Genomic DNA, 14,323 nt, shown 5'->3' with positions numbered 1-14,323 from the left:
CTCAAAAATTGCCAAAATGATTATTACGGTTATTCCAGCCAAAACAGAAGGTGGTGATGGCAGAGTTCAAGGGGCTGTCAGATGTGGCAGTACTGCCGAGTCATAGAACAGATTATTGCTTCTCTCAATATAATGTTCACATGTGTTTCTAACATATTTTTAACACAGCCAACGTGATGCTAACATGGTGCCAACATCCAACACAGCTACACACTCCCAAAAACCGCCCATACCACCCAGATGATCAATGCCTGATAGGACCATGGATGGTAGGAGCACAAAAAAACTTCTTTCCAGTACCTCAAGCATTGAAATGAGCTTTTCATGATACAAATTTCAATAAAGCAAACTAGCAATTTTGTTTCCAAATATAGAGAATGTGAACATAACGGCAGAATAACACCAAAGCCAGGGGGGAAAGAGGGGAAGGGGATACAGGAAAAGCTTCATATAGAATATTCAACTAAACCAAACTTCTGTTGAAAGCAACAAAAAAGGGAGTACTAATACCTTGTAGTGTAAACTCCTGCAGCTAATGCAGTAGCTCCTCCAATAGTCATAAGCAGCTTATTCCTATCCGTCAATAAAGTTCTAAAACCCCCTGTAAATTTCAGTTTAAGAAAATATTACCATAAAGATAGAGGACAGATGCCAATAGGACAAAGAATGCTAAAAATGTCATGTACCTTCTATGTGACTGAAAGTTGTGTTAATTGCAGCAAGCCATTTCTCTCTTTCTCCATTCACCCTTTCTATTAGCATTCGCCTCTTATGATCCTCCGTCAATTTTGCCTCATGAGCCCGTCCCTCCGCCTCAGCCATGGCCTTAACTCTTATAGTTTCCTGCTCTATTTCAGCCCTCTCTTTCTCCGTCTGTCGTTGTTGAGCTTGTATCTGCTCCTCAGTAGCTCGTCTTGCTTGTTCTTTTCTGATAGAAGACTCTTCTTGCATCTTAACCAATTCAGCATTATGTCTCCTCTGAGCTTCATGATCTGTCTGCAAAAATTGATAAGATGTTAAATATAAAAGTTTGATAGAAGAGTTCTAACCAGTTGGATGCTTAAAAGGGGAGAGAAGAGGCACTTTTAATTGAAAAGTCAAAACCAAAGTCTCATACATCAGTCAGTTCCGTTACACAAAAAGACATATCTCTTAAGCCAATCTGATCAAAGTTTCAATATAGTAGGATTCAATAAAGATAGTTTATAATAAAGTTCGCATGCTTAAAATATGTTATCCATTTTTTAGATATTACCGACCAATGCCAGAGGCACGCCGGTGACTTTTTCTACTAGTAGACCGCAATGTAAGTACTGCTTCACAGGGTAGTACTTGCTGGGTCAAAGACAGAACTCTTTTTGTAAAACTAACATAGAGTAAAATGAGCATATAGGTAAAGCAGCCATTTTCACCTGCATTCTTTTTCTGGCCAACTCATCTTCATATCTCAGCATTTGTGCTTTTGCCTGAGCTTGTTGTTGCATTAAATTCCGTTGCTCTTCAGCCAACTTCCGCTGCCTGTCCTGCCAATGTGATGATCATAGTATGAGTTAAAATCAAACAAGTGTGTGTACGAGCTGTATTACAACACAAGGAATAGAACTATAGACTGAGAGTAAGTCAATTGAAGCCATGCAAGGGTTAGCTTATCACTCACGATATCAGCCTGTGATTGAATTGCTTCATAATGAGCTTTCTCAGCTGATACCTCTGTTAGCCGAGTTTGTTCCTGCTTTCTCATAAGATCAAAAACCTGAAAATCCAAAACAAAAGCAAATTTTCATATCAGCAACTCAATTGATTCTAAAAGACTCGATTACCCACTCAATCCGCAGTCAATCGAATTTTATTTATTTATTTTGCGAAGTATCTAAACCAGGCAACAAAACAAACCAAAATCTATTTTTCTTTCCTTCTTGTCTCAAAAAGAAAATAAAAGGCAATTAAATGTACATAATTACCTGTTTGGCATGTGGAGAGTTGTTAATCTCTCGAAGAGCTTTGGCGCCTCTTTCAAGAGCCTCTGGATCGAACCCTGCTCCTTTGGGCTCATCGGGCTCCGGTTTCGCATTTGATGATTGCTCCGTCTGCGAAACCGAGGGAGTAGAAGAAGAGGATGAGGAGAACGGAGGGAACCGAAATGGCGAATCAGCATACGCGCGGTTCTGGAGAGTGGAGGCGGAAGCAGCGGCGGCGGCTGCTAATGCTACGCAAGATGATAATCTAGAAGCAGCCATGGATTATTAAGCAAAAGAACTACTAAATGTTTAAGTCAATGGTGTGATTACCAATGAGTTGGGATTGGAATTCGGATCATAAGGAGAGGAAGAAGGGGATTAAGAAAACAAGTTTTCTGAGACGGGTACAAGCGCGCGAGCATAAACCCTGGTTGCTAGGGTTTAAACGGTTGAAATTTGACCCCACGGCACGGGCATTTGCTTGGAGAGTAATCCAAGCCAAGAACCGACCCGACAAGCGTGTATGCTTTTTCTTTGTACTATTATTTATTCTAATTCGGTAAAAAAATATTATTGCTACCAATAATTACTTCTGAAAAAGTTTCAATTAGACCATACACTTATTACTACATGTTTACTCACATCAATTAATAAGTATTATTTTAAGCATTTTGTCAAATGGTTACTATGATTTATTAAGTCTTTAATTAAGAATTTAGATGAAATAATCACTTTATCGTTGATATAATCAACTAAGACTTCACAAGAGTTTACTCCATAAGAGTTTACTTTTTCTTTAAAATCAATATATAATTTTTCAATTGTATAATATATTTTAAATTACTTTGAATAATTATTTAATTAAGTTATATTTGCATAAGCATATTATATTTATCATATAAAAATAAAATAATTAATTTTATTTATACAAAAAATAATAAAATTAAAATCTATTTTAACATTTTATATTAAAATTAATTAATACTAATTTTATTTTATTATTTATTATCATGAAATTAATAGTTGATTGGTATGCTTTTTATTTAAAAATTCATATTTGATTTTATCATATTGTATCTTTCTCTAACCTGTTTTTCACCCAATACTGTCCCTTTTTTCATTATACTGTACATTTGGACGGGTTTGGTACTCTTGATGGATTAGATTGGGTTCCTAAGGGTAAGATTTTGGGCTTCAAGGTCAGCATTGGGCCCAAGCTTTTTTTTTAAATAGAGATTATATATATAAATATATTTATTAGTGTAAATCTGATTTATATTCATTTTATTATGTACATATTTCTATAGTTAGGTTAGAGCTTGGATAGACTAAGATTATTGATACTATATTCGTCTCATTTTATTTGTCTTTGTTTGATTTTTATGATTAATTGAATTCAATTTTGATTATTATTTTAAAAATATAGACATAATTAAAAGTTAAAAAATATGTTTGAAAAAGTTTAAAAATTCAAAAATTGTAATGTCATTTATAACTTTATGATTTTATTAAAATTTTTTATCAAAATTAAATTTATTTTACTAAAAATATCAGTAAGAGATAAACATAATAAGACAGAATGAGTATAATATAAAAATCTGATTTAAACTCAAAACTACATTATATGTATATTAGAGCATATTGGAGACTAGTAAATGAAAACAATATTTTATTTTAGTGATAAAAAGGAAGGAAATAACTCGAACATTTCAATCCTACTATTCTAAGTTAAACTAGCTAAGTGGTGACAAGTGAAAATTTATTCACTTTACCATTTAAGATGAATTACTTTGATGACAAATGGAAATGATGAGTACCAAAATAATAATATGAGATTACACATGCAACAGTTAAGAAAAAAAAATGTCAAGTGATTTTATTTTGTTGTTAGTAATTTTAATACACATACTAGACTTGTAAACCTGCTTAACATTAATCAAGTTTTTTACCATTAATCAAAGTTTAAATGATTTTTCTTTTTTTCTCTGATAAATTAGGTTTATTATAAAAAAAAATTTTACATGACCATAGATTAAAACTTTTATACTGTAATATATATATAAGATAAAAGATATTACTACTATATTTTATAGCACAATGCGAATTTTAATTAAGATTAAGTAAATAATATAATTTTAAAGCTGATATAATTATTGGGCTTTTTGGGGGCACCACTTTGGAGTTTTTAACCTGTTTTAAGCTTGAGTTCATCAAATTTTCACTTTTTCTTTTATACTGAATTGAACTTGATAAAGATTTTTTATTTTTTTAAAATAAGGCTCAAACTACAATGATAACTTTTAATAAGTTAAAAATTAAAATCATGTAATTTTTAATTTAAGATTAATCATTTTTAAATGTACACACATTTTTAAGCATAAGTGTATGCTTTATATACATGAAAATAAAAAAAAAACTTATCTTAAGTATTATTACGTTCTCTGTTTTTGACTATAAATGTTTATTTTATTTAAATATTTTAGAGTTTAAAATAAATATTTTGATTTTGATTTATTTTATATTATTTTTTATGATAAAAATATTTTTAATATAAAAACAGAAATTATGAAAATAATTTAATAATATAGAAAGATAATAGTATTAAATATCTAAAAAAGAACTTCATATTGCGATATATATAAAAAAATGAATAAAAAAACAAAAGAGTAGTATTTTTCCAGCGGATACCGGTTTATATTTCATTTTATTATTATTATTTTTAAATGCAAAGGCGTTTTAAATTTCTAACATTGGCACGAAAAAGGAAAAGTTCGAGAAAACTAGTTCCCGCCACAAAAATCCGTAAGGTTACGTCCCCTCACTCTCTGCGCAAATTTTCGCTTAACCGTAATTTCGGTCCATTTAGAATTTCAATTCCCTTCTCTAACGTTTTTTCTTCCCGTCGTTTCCGTTTCTCTCGAAATCCTTCATAACGATTACAGCAGACTCCTCTTTACAGTAGAAACCCGATCGCTTTAGGAAATGATCGAGAATCGAAATTGAAAATGGACATCTATGATCAGGTCAGAGATCAGAAACTTTAATTTTCCTTTTCGTTACTCTTTTGGGCATTTGTACCGGAAATTGAAGAAACTGTTTGAATTTCTCCTTTATAAAATTCGATGTTTGATCACGAACCATCCAAATATGATTACAGTGTTAATATTTGTTTGTCGTTAAGCAATTTTTTGTACTAATTTTTACTTGGATTCATGTTAGCTGATTTGCAAGATCAACGGGTTGTCGACTGGATTGCTTCTCCAGCGGTTAACCAGGTTCCAATTTCTCTTCAACGATCACCTAAATAGTAGTTTTCTTTTGGCTCATTTATGGAATTTTCTTTGGATTATTTACTGCTTATCTTTTAATTGTAATTCAAACGTAGGCTGGTTTTTTTCTATTTTTAACTTAATAATTTTTTGTAAACAAGCAAATTATATATCGATAATACAATAGTTGACATTTTCACTAGACACGGGTAAAAGGAGAATACAAAGAGATACAAGAGCAAAGAGTAATAACAGCATACAGTATTACAGCGGGGAATAATTCCAATTTTTTGAACTTTTGTTGGTAGGGAATATTCTGCTAGGCTAGTCTTTCTGGCAATTGAGGACTGAGGTCTCTGGTTGCTTCACGTTCTTTCACCTATATATAGCCTTTGACTCTTCAGCGAACCTGCAAGACAAATATAACAGGTTAGACTTTAGAAAAGGACTTTTAATTAGTATTTTATATAGCCCATTGAAAACCTTGAACCCATATCCAAAGAGTTACGACAGAAACACAAATTTTGAGGATTCAAAGGAAAAAAAAACATTAAAACATTATCAGTTTAGGTAATAATGGAGCCAATAGTTTCAGATAGGTTGGAAAGCAATTGGTTTTGTCGTGTGCAAAGACAAATACAGAAAATTATTAAAAAATGTTTCAAGTGACTTAGATAGAGAGAATAAAAATTGTAAACCATTGAGTTCAGTTTTTGCAAGTGACTCCTCATTCAAATCAAACAAAAGAAGGCAGTATTTTTTTTGTATTCTGATATTCACATGGGAATTGTTTGAACTTTTAATTTATGAAACCACTGGCATGCTATCCAAAAAGGGTAAGATTAGATTTCATGTGGGCTTTGTTTGGCTCAGAGACAGGTGTGTAGTTCCAAGAAGTTTCGTCAGGAAAAACATTAATTAAATGATAACTTGATAGGCAGTAAGGTGAGCAGGATGGTGGCCTAATGCTCCGTAGGAAAAGAAAAACAACTGATGGACCACACAAAAAAAAAAAAAATCTGCACTCTCCCCACTTTCAGGATTCTTCTATGGACCCACTAGGGGACTTCAGTTTTCACTGTTTAAGGAATTGGTGTTGGCGGTGATCTAAGAGTAAGAGTTCTTGTGGGTGTATGGAGCTGGAAGGAGAAGGATATACTTCATGGATACCCTGTCATAGATAAATCTCAGAATCATTTTTTCTTTTAACGCAAAACTATTATTTATTGCAAAAAACAATGAAAGCACATCATTAGGAATGTGAAATTCATTCATTTACATTGTCCTTCACTTCTTGGTTATCTGAAGTGCTTGTGGATAACTTGCAAATATTGAAAACTAAATAGAGTTGTAAATACTCGCGGAAAGTGGTTTTGGATGTCAGCTGATTATTTATTGGGTCCATTACTGAGTGGTATAAAGTAACTAGCACATTACCTCTATTTTGTATACTCACTGCTTTAATTGCTGCTCCCACTTGGATATGAATATGGGTACCGGCCAGACTCAATGTCTTTGAGATCCTTGACTAGGATCTCATATTGCAGCTTGACTTCCGCAGCTGACGTTCCTCCCACAGCCTTAGCAATATTATGCCAGCGATCAGGAGTGTCCTGGTCATATTTAGCCAGAGCCTTTTCGAACAATTTGTTTTGCTTAGGTGTCCAGGAGGAGCTAGAGCTACGTGAAGAAGTGAGAGAATTGGATGCCATTACTGAAAATCTAAGTACAGCAAATGAAATCGGAGGATTTTTTGAGAAGCTCTGGAGAATGACAGGCTGAAAGTTAAAGAAGTATGTCGGTGCCTGAATAGAAAGGAAGGGAGAGTAAGTTGAAACTTGCAAAAAGGATGCAAGGGAAAAGATGGGCTGTTTTCCTCACCGAAGATTACTGGAGTCAAGGGGGCGGTATGGGAAAGATACCATGAAAGGAGCTCCTTATAAGCAGGAGGAAAGGTGTGGTGGGGTTGAGCCAGTTGGGCGAATATATCCACCAAAAGGGCAGAGTATAATGTGACCCGTCCCCATAGGAACCACTAGATGGAGCAGCACAAGGAACAAGAAGTAAAAGCGACGAATCAGTATCAAAGGACAGTCTATTTTTTTAAACCAAACCGTATTCCTTGATTAGGCCAGTGGCAAGTGGGATTTGCCGTGTTAGTTACTACTAAGTGGGAAGATATATCAGATGTAGATACTGTATGCTGGAGCAAACTCATATTGTGTTGTTTTCTAATGATGCATCAATTAGACTAACCAGTGGTTGTCATTAGCTAAAGATAATGTATTCACATTTTCTTTTAGTATGAAAGGGATCATCAGAAAAATTTAAACAAGAGGTCAATTAAACTGAAGTTCTAGTAGCTTAGAGTTTTCTTGTTTGTCAATTTCTTCTATCAAGTGCAATAATTTACTTCTCATAGTGTCGTTATATGTTTTTCTTGTGTCACTAGCATGTGAAGAATTTTTTCACTCTTAGTTAGCCTTTGCTAATGGTTCTAGCTGGCTTTCAGAAACATACAACTCATTTCCTTATTGTCAAGTCACCAGTCAGTCAGCCAACTTGTATGGCTCCGTTAGCAGGACTTGGCATTGTTCCATGAGTGTGTGGACTAATCTGAGCTAGAACTCCCACAGGAATATCTTCAGCCAATAAAGGAAAATGATCGTTATTTCTTAGTTGAGATGGTGATATAGCTGTAGCATTGTTTGCAGTGCTAAAGCTGTTTTACAGGTTGTTTCATTATCCACCAGTTCCCAGTAAAGATAGCAATCGGCAGTTGGCCTTTCGGATAAGGGGCTATCTGCCTCAACTCATTATGAATAATCTTTTTCCTTTTTCTTTTTGGTTTCTTTTTCTTGGTGGGGTGGGGTGGGGGAGGGGGTGGGAGATAACGGGGAAGTGTTAGGAGGGGCAACTATCTTTAGAAGCATCTCAATGTTGATTTTGACATCTAGTTTTGTTTGGACTGAAGTTTTAAAATCAATATGCTTTCACCTTGTCTCAAAAGAAATTTGAAAACCTTGCAGTAGCTGCCAAAGTTATGATGAATTCTTGTGAAACGTAGATGATGACGTGGCCTGCTTATTGAACTGAAGAAGAGGGTTGAATTAAGGTAAGGACATGGTGTTTCGAAGCAAAATTAAAGGTGCAGACCGACTCATAAGGTTTCTTTTGGTGTTTTAGTTAGACAACAAAGTCACAATTTGTTTAATGTGTTAATTAATTGAGTAATTTCAAAGTACATATAATCTTTCTGATCAGCTCTCAGTTAAGGGAATCTCTTAACTGCTCATTGAGTTGCACCATAGGAATTAAGGCAAAAAGTATGCAGTCCTCTCTTAAAATTAGAAGAGAAATAGGGCCATAGGGCCATCACCGGCCAGTGGAACGATGGCTTCCAGGATACCTGTTATGACCGTGGAAGCAGCAGAAAATAGCTCTAAAACACGAATTAATCAAGTCGTTTTTGTTGTCAAATATACTTGGATAAGAGTTGCTTCCAACTTCGGAGCACCATAGTTATAAATGACAACTAGCACACTTTCAGGCAGATCAACTTTATAACAGATGTTGACGACGGCTCTGTATCTTTCGGGCATGCATTCGTGTTCTGCACAATGTCCTGTGGCAAGCTTGATAGAGAGAAATCACTCGAGTCTGATTGTGTCAAGTTCTTTAACATGTACCTGTCTGTTTTATCTTGTTGTTGCCAAAGTGATCACCGTCAATGCACCAGGATAAGAAGGTGATTATCTGATGTTGGAGGGAAGAAGAGGTCTTAATGATGATGAAGTGAACTGGCATGAGGTTATGTTAGTAACACTCAAACTCTGCTACCTTAAAGCCAGGACTAGGCCACCGAGAGGGATCAAAGGCATTGCTAATAAGTCAGTTCAGTTTTGAGGTCCATTCTTTTGTTTATTTTTTGTACCTGTGCAGATTTTAGTTCTGCATACTTCATGTAATACATTAAATAATCAAAGTCAATAGTGATAAGAATTTATGTAGTTTGTCAATGGGCATCCGACTGGGCCGCTACCAAATCTTGGAAGATCTTCTTGCTGATGAATCTTATCATTTGCTGCTTTTTTAATTTTTTCCCCTCTATGGCACACAGATTGTGACTGTTGATTCTTCCACTTGCTTTTATTCTAACCAAGATATGGATTGAATTCTTACTAAAAGGTAAATTACTGCTCGGAATGTGAGGCATATAGATTCTCTACTGAAGATAATATCTTGGCAGATACCCAGAACCTTGCTTACCGACTGCGCAAGTGGCTAGATGGACTAGCCTTTTGCAAGTGGAACTGTGATCATGTGTATGTTTCACTGCTAGAATGCAGAACTTGCTTCCGGACTAAAGAAAGGAGGTACGGAAAATTTTATCAGTTTTTGTATCCTGTTGTTGCTATATGCTTTCTATTCTGAATTAATATTATAAGTTGATATACGTTCACTGAATAATTGTCTTTACTTCGCTCATATGTTAACATGAGTAGTTGGCTATAATTCCTCACCATCCAACTCTGGCTGCCCTGCTGTCAATTTGATCTTTTCGACTCTCACTTAACCCATGCTTCCTTTCATATTGGCAAGTGGCAAGGAGGTTCAGGAAGCTATCGTTGTGCAAATGTAGTTTTCATGGGTAATTGTTAATATGTTGGCTAGTTGGCGTCAAAGAATAATAGAAGCTTAGTTTTGGGGGCTAATCATTGGATGACAGTGGCTTGAGTAAATGAGGAGCGAATATGCACTTAAGATTTGGAATCCTTATCACGATGGATTCCCATTTTTCCCTTTGGTAGAGATTGTTCTAATTTCACGGTTGCTATATACTTTACCAAAACAAGTGACAGAATATGTCAAAAGAAGATGCCTGGATAGCCTTTCTATTTCCTTTATGGTTAGATTCCACATTCAAAGAATAGATGATGTTTGCACAGACCTGTATCGAAATTCAACCTGTAGGTATATTAGTGGCTGACGACTTGGATTCTAATATTAATTGTTAATTGGGCAATCAAGCAGTAAAGTTTAACCTTTGGCAGTGAAATTAATGAAAGTAAATTCACCGCTTTTGCCTAGTCTACATCTGCTAGAATAAGACCTTTTAGGGAATCTTTGAACAAAAGAACAGATGGTTTAGCCATTTAGGAAAATGTTAATAACAACTGAATCTGATCGAGGGAGCAAAGGATCTTTCATTGATTTTTGCTTTGCAGAGGGTAGAACAGCATACACTCGTAGGGCACTAGGGTTCATGAACCAATCAATAGTGTGCATGCATATTAGTCTATGTTAAAAGCTAGCAAGGAATTGAGGACTTCTCAGGTGATATGGATAATGGGTCTGTGGCCTGGATAAGTTGGATAAGATATTGAATGAATTATTGCGAGGAGGTTGAGAGACAGTACTCTTGTATTGTCATCAAAACCATGATAAACCCAACTGGCAGCAGTTTTTCGCGACTTTTTCCACGTTTGTGTACGTTCTTCTTTTACGGGCCCTGCCGTCTTGGGTTATATAAATGTAGGCCATTTGGGCCTCCTAAGATGCCGTTCTGCTGCAACAGCACATTCAGTTGGCTATGGTCCAGGGCTTCCGCTGTTCTCATCCCTCAATGGCCCGGCTCTGCCTTTTTGTTACCCTTTTTTGAGGGAAGGTATCTTGTCCCTGAACTATTAAGGAAACAGCGCTAAAACAGCTTAGTTTGATACAGCTGCTAGGTCTAGTTCATGACTTTCAGCCTGTCGCCCACCGGAAGGGGAAGAAAGAACAGATCTAATGGCCATTTATGGCCATAAAAGTGCTATGTGCATTTCCAACAGTTTATCCCTCCCTTTGGTCCTTAATCACCAGTTGCGTGCTCAATGATATGGATGGTGACTAGGGACAAGCGAAAATATTGACTCCTGAGTTCTTAGAATGCATGTAACGCTACTCTTTACATAACTATTGTTTCTTCTTCATAGAAAAATTATTTTTAGTATGAGATTAAAGTTAGTGGATAATTGTATTTTGTATTCTAGTCTTGGCATTTTCAAATTCTAGAGAACGAATCGGGGGAGTTTGCAGTGCATGTAGGTCTGGTTGCAAGTATGGATCAACATTTATGAGTTGCAACGTCGTACAAACTTGCTTGTCGGAGCACTGTCCCAATGTGAAGCAGCCAGTTGCATGTTTCTGGTTAGTACTTTGCCATGCCAAAACAATCATTCATGTATTTGAGGATTGCTGATCATAAAATTATAGAGTATGATATCATTGTCAACAATTCAACATCACAAACAGAATATAGAAACGTCAGGCTTAGAAAGCAAAGCAAAGCTACTGAAGCGAATGAGGACCAAACGGGAGCATATTCTTTGGCCCTTGTGAGGCTTGCAATGCTCGCAAAACGCTTTCCATTCACTTAGCTTCTATATCTTGCTCTTTTAGAAAGGCTTTGCTGCTTAGGTGAGTGTCTACCTATAGTAGCAAGAAAATTCAAGATGCATAGAATTTAATTATTGGGCCAGACATTATTAGGAAGTTATATAGAATTGTAGTCTCTCAAGCAACTTTACTGATTTAATAAACTTCATGAAAACATTATTCTCATGATAGAATTTCTTAGTAAGAGTTGGGTGATTCTATTTTAGAAGGTCTTTTAGTTTTTTCAATGCAAATTGTTAATTATTATGGTTACGAAGGTAAAATCTTAAGTAGTTCCTGTGCTTGATATTTGTGTTGAAGAAATTAAACAATATAAGAAAACAAAATCACTCTAAATAATTTAAATCATGCGATAATAATAAATTGAAAAAAGAAAATAAAGGAGATTGAGAAAGTCTTAATTATTTTGTTATAGTCTCGGGCAGTGTCACTGCTCTCCTGTAAGTTATAATTGATCAAAAATTCTGACAAGGTCTTCCACTGGAGGACCTTAGAAGAAGCTCGCATTAAATGTCAAGTCTCTTTGTTAATGAAGAATACGTGTGAGAATGGAAGCAATAAATTTTGAGCAAAACGTGTACCAAGAGGACAATTGAAAGTTCAATTTCTTCCCAAAACCTCAGGGCAATAGATTTTAGGTTTCCCTTCAATGCAACTGGCTTTGTTCTTTCCTTTAGATTAAATAGTCACCAGATTTCATTGTTTGCTTCCTAGTGAGAATTAAATTAACAAACAATTGCATAAGCTCTACAGAAAATACACGAAGGCTAAAAGCACCGGTTTTCTCTTTTGCTGGGTCCTTTGCTATTTCTATTATTAAAGCTCACAACAATAGACAGGAAGGTCTTTTCCATGGTCCCCCTTCTCATCCCCAGAGCCGTGAGGACTGTTTGCGTCTCTCTTTTTCTCTGTAATTTGCTTGGAAAAGACCTGGAAATGCGCTTAGCAACCATGGATTTATGTCTGGGAATCAAGCAAGCCCAAACTGGGATCTTTTCGTCTTTACCCAATGCAGCGTTTGAATTTCTTACGCAAACTTCCTTGAGTCTTGTCTACATTACTGTTGCTAGTCTCTTTAGATGTGAAAAACGATATTTTGGTTGTGGAAATGGCTAAAGAGGGGTAGAGGGTGGTACGAAGAAATCGCTGGTGGGCCCTGAAATCCCGAAGTGGCTTCAAGAAAATTTATTTTTTAATCAACTGTCGTGTGGAAAAAGCCCTAAGTTTAATTTTTTTTTAGTTAAATTATGAATTAGTCTTTATACGTTATCAAAGTAGTAGATTTAATTTTTATATAATAATTTATAAAAAATAAATTTTTATATTGTTAAAATTAATAATATTAATCTAATCATTAACTGTATTAAATTTTTTTAATTATTTATGTTGATATAATATTTTTGAATGATATGGCATTAAATATGATGTGTTAATGATGATTTTACATTTTTTATTTATTTCATAATATTTATTATTGTTTTAAATTAAAGAGTATAAAAATTCTTATTTTTTTATCTCATAACATTTTTTTCCTAAATTTCATAAATTTATTAATATTTTAAATATGTTTCTTTTACAGTTTTGTTTAAAATCATTAGCTCACATTAGATAACTTGAAGTTTGTATTTATACATTTCATATTAGAGTTTGGTCACGTCATATTAATACTATTATTATATCATATCAATATAATCAAATGTTATATTAATATGAATAATAAAAAATTTTAATATATTAGATTAATATTATCAATTTTAAAAAAATAAAAACTTAATTTTTATAAATTACTATATAGAGATTAAGTCTACTATTTTGATAAAGTATGGGAAATAATTATATAATATTACTTTTTTTTAAATAAGAAAAATTTAAATTGATACTTTTTAAAGTAAGACAATGATACATTAATTAATAAATTAAATATTTAGTGTGAAGCAGAACGGAGCAACTTGATTCCCTTTCCTTTCATATTTCAATTTGTTAGGAAGAAGTTAAATTGTACTATTTAAGTTGACTGCTACTGCCTTTCGCCCGAAAAAGGTAAGAGTTTAAAGCTCTAGGTTCATGCTCATAAATTGCTATTGCTTTCTTTTTCTTTTTGACTTATACCATGTTTGATTTTACGAAATTAAAAAACTGTATTTTATTTTAGATATAATATTTACAAAAATTTTTTAATTATTTAAAAAAATTCAAATAAAATTTACTTTTTTATTATAATCAATCAAATGTTTATATTTTTTACTTTAAATTAAATAAATTATTATAATTAATAATTGATTAATAGTTATTAATCAAAATATCATATATTATTTGTTATTTTATATCATTTAGTATTAACATAATATGTTAACATATTATAATAAATAATGACATGATATATTATTATATGATAAAATAACATGATATGTGGTATTTTTTTATCTTTTAGAACAAGTGATATTTTCATTAATTGAACCATTAATTATAAAATTTATATAATTTAAAATAAAAATATAAAAATTTAATTAAATGAAATAAAAAAAATACAAATTTATTTATGCTTGAATAAAGTAGAAACATTTTCAAATAGTATATCTTTATTATTATGATAAACTCTTTTAAATACTTTATAAAAGATAAAAATTTAATAGGTACCATTCAAATTCAATTAAC

The 14,323-nt window shown here is 33.4% G+C and overlaps 1 protein-coding gene, 1 long non-coding RNA gene and 1 pseudogene across 5 annotated transcripts in view; 1 reads left to right on the top strand and 2 right to left on the bottom strand.

Annotated features, from left to right (window-relative positions):
* The window catches only part of LOC110408855 (AAA-type ATPase family protein), a 4,424-nt gene extending 1,973 nt beyond the window's left edge, over window positions 1-2,451 (bottom strand). Inside the window, exons 1-5 of one of the 2 annotated variants that reach the window (XM_021417969.1) lie at window positions 1,962-2,451; window positions 1,658-1,753; window positions 1,413-1,523; window positions 687-996; window positions 511-601 (exon numbers count right to left, since the gene is read on the bottom strand). In XM_021417969.1, the coding sequence (XP_021273644.1) occupies window positions 511-601; window positions 687-996; window positions 1,413-1,523; window positions 1,658-1,753; window positions 1,962-2,237 (884 nt within the window). In that variant the 5' untranslated portion in view covers window positions 2,238-2,451. The remainder of the gene's footprint in view (window positions 1-510; window positions 602-686; window positions 997-1,412; window positions 1,524-1,657; window positions 1,754-1,961) is intronic. The other variant, XM_021417970.2, reaches the window with a different exon arrangement.
* A 2,296-nt stretch (window positions 2,452-4,747) lies between these two features.
* Window positions 4,748-9,890, top strand: LOC110409117 (uncharacterized). Its single transcript, XR_002444543.1, has 4 exons — window positions 4,748-4,981; window positions 5,178-5,233; window positions 9,477-9,603; window positions 9,733-9,890. It is a non-coding gene; the product is annotated as an uncharacterized LOC110409117 (long non-coding RNA).
* LOC149527583 (protein RADIALIS-like 3 pseudogene) lies at window positions 5,393-7,246 on the bottom strand (annotated as a pseudogene). Of its 2 annotated transcripts, none has more exons than XR_016350724.1 (2): window positions 6,684-7,246; window positions 5,393-5,636 (listed from the first exon to the last, which is right to left on the bottom strand). The product of XR_016350724.1 is annotated as a protein RADIALIS-like 3 pseudogene, transcript variant X2 (transcript). The 2 variants fall into 2 exon arrangements; XR_016350723.1 differs by having other exon boundaries at window positions 6,665-7,232.
* Window positions 9,891-14,323: the final 4,433 nt, after the last annotated feature.

Source organism: Theobroma umbraticum, unplaced genomic scaffold (assembly GCF_002168275.2).
Source record: "Theobroma umbraticum cultivar Fairchild unplaced genomic scaffold, ASM216827v3 scaffold_44.0, whole genome shotgun sequence".
In the NCBI taxonomy this organism is placed as follows: Eukaryota; Viridiplantae; Streptophyta; class Magnoliopsida; order Malvales; family Malvaceae; genus Theobroma; species Theobroma umbraticum.
Note: the sequence above shows the minus strand (reverse complement) of the source record. Positions and strands in the feature narration are given on the sequence as shown.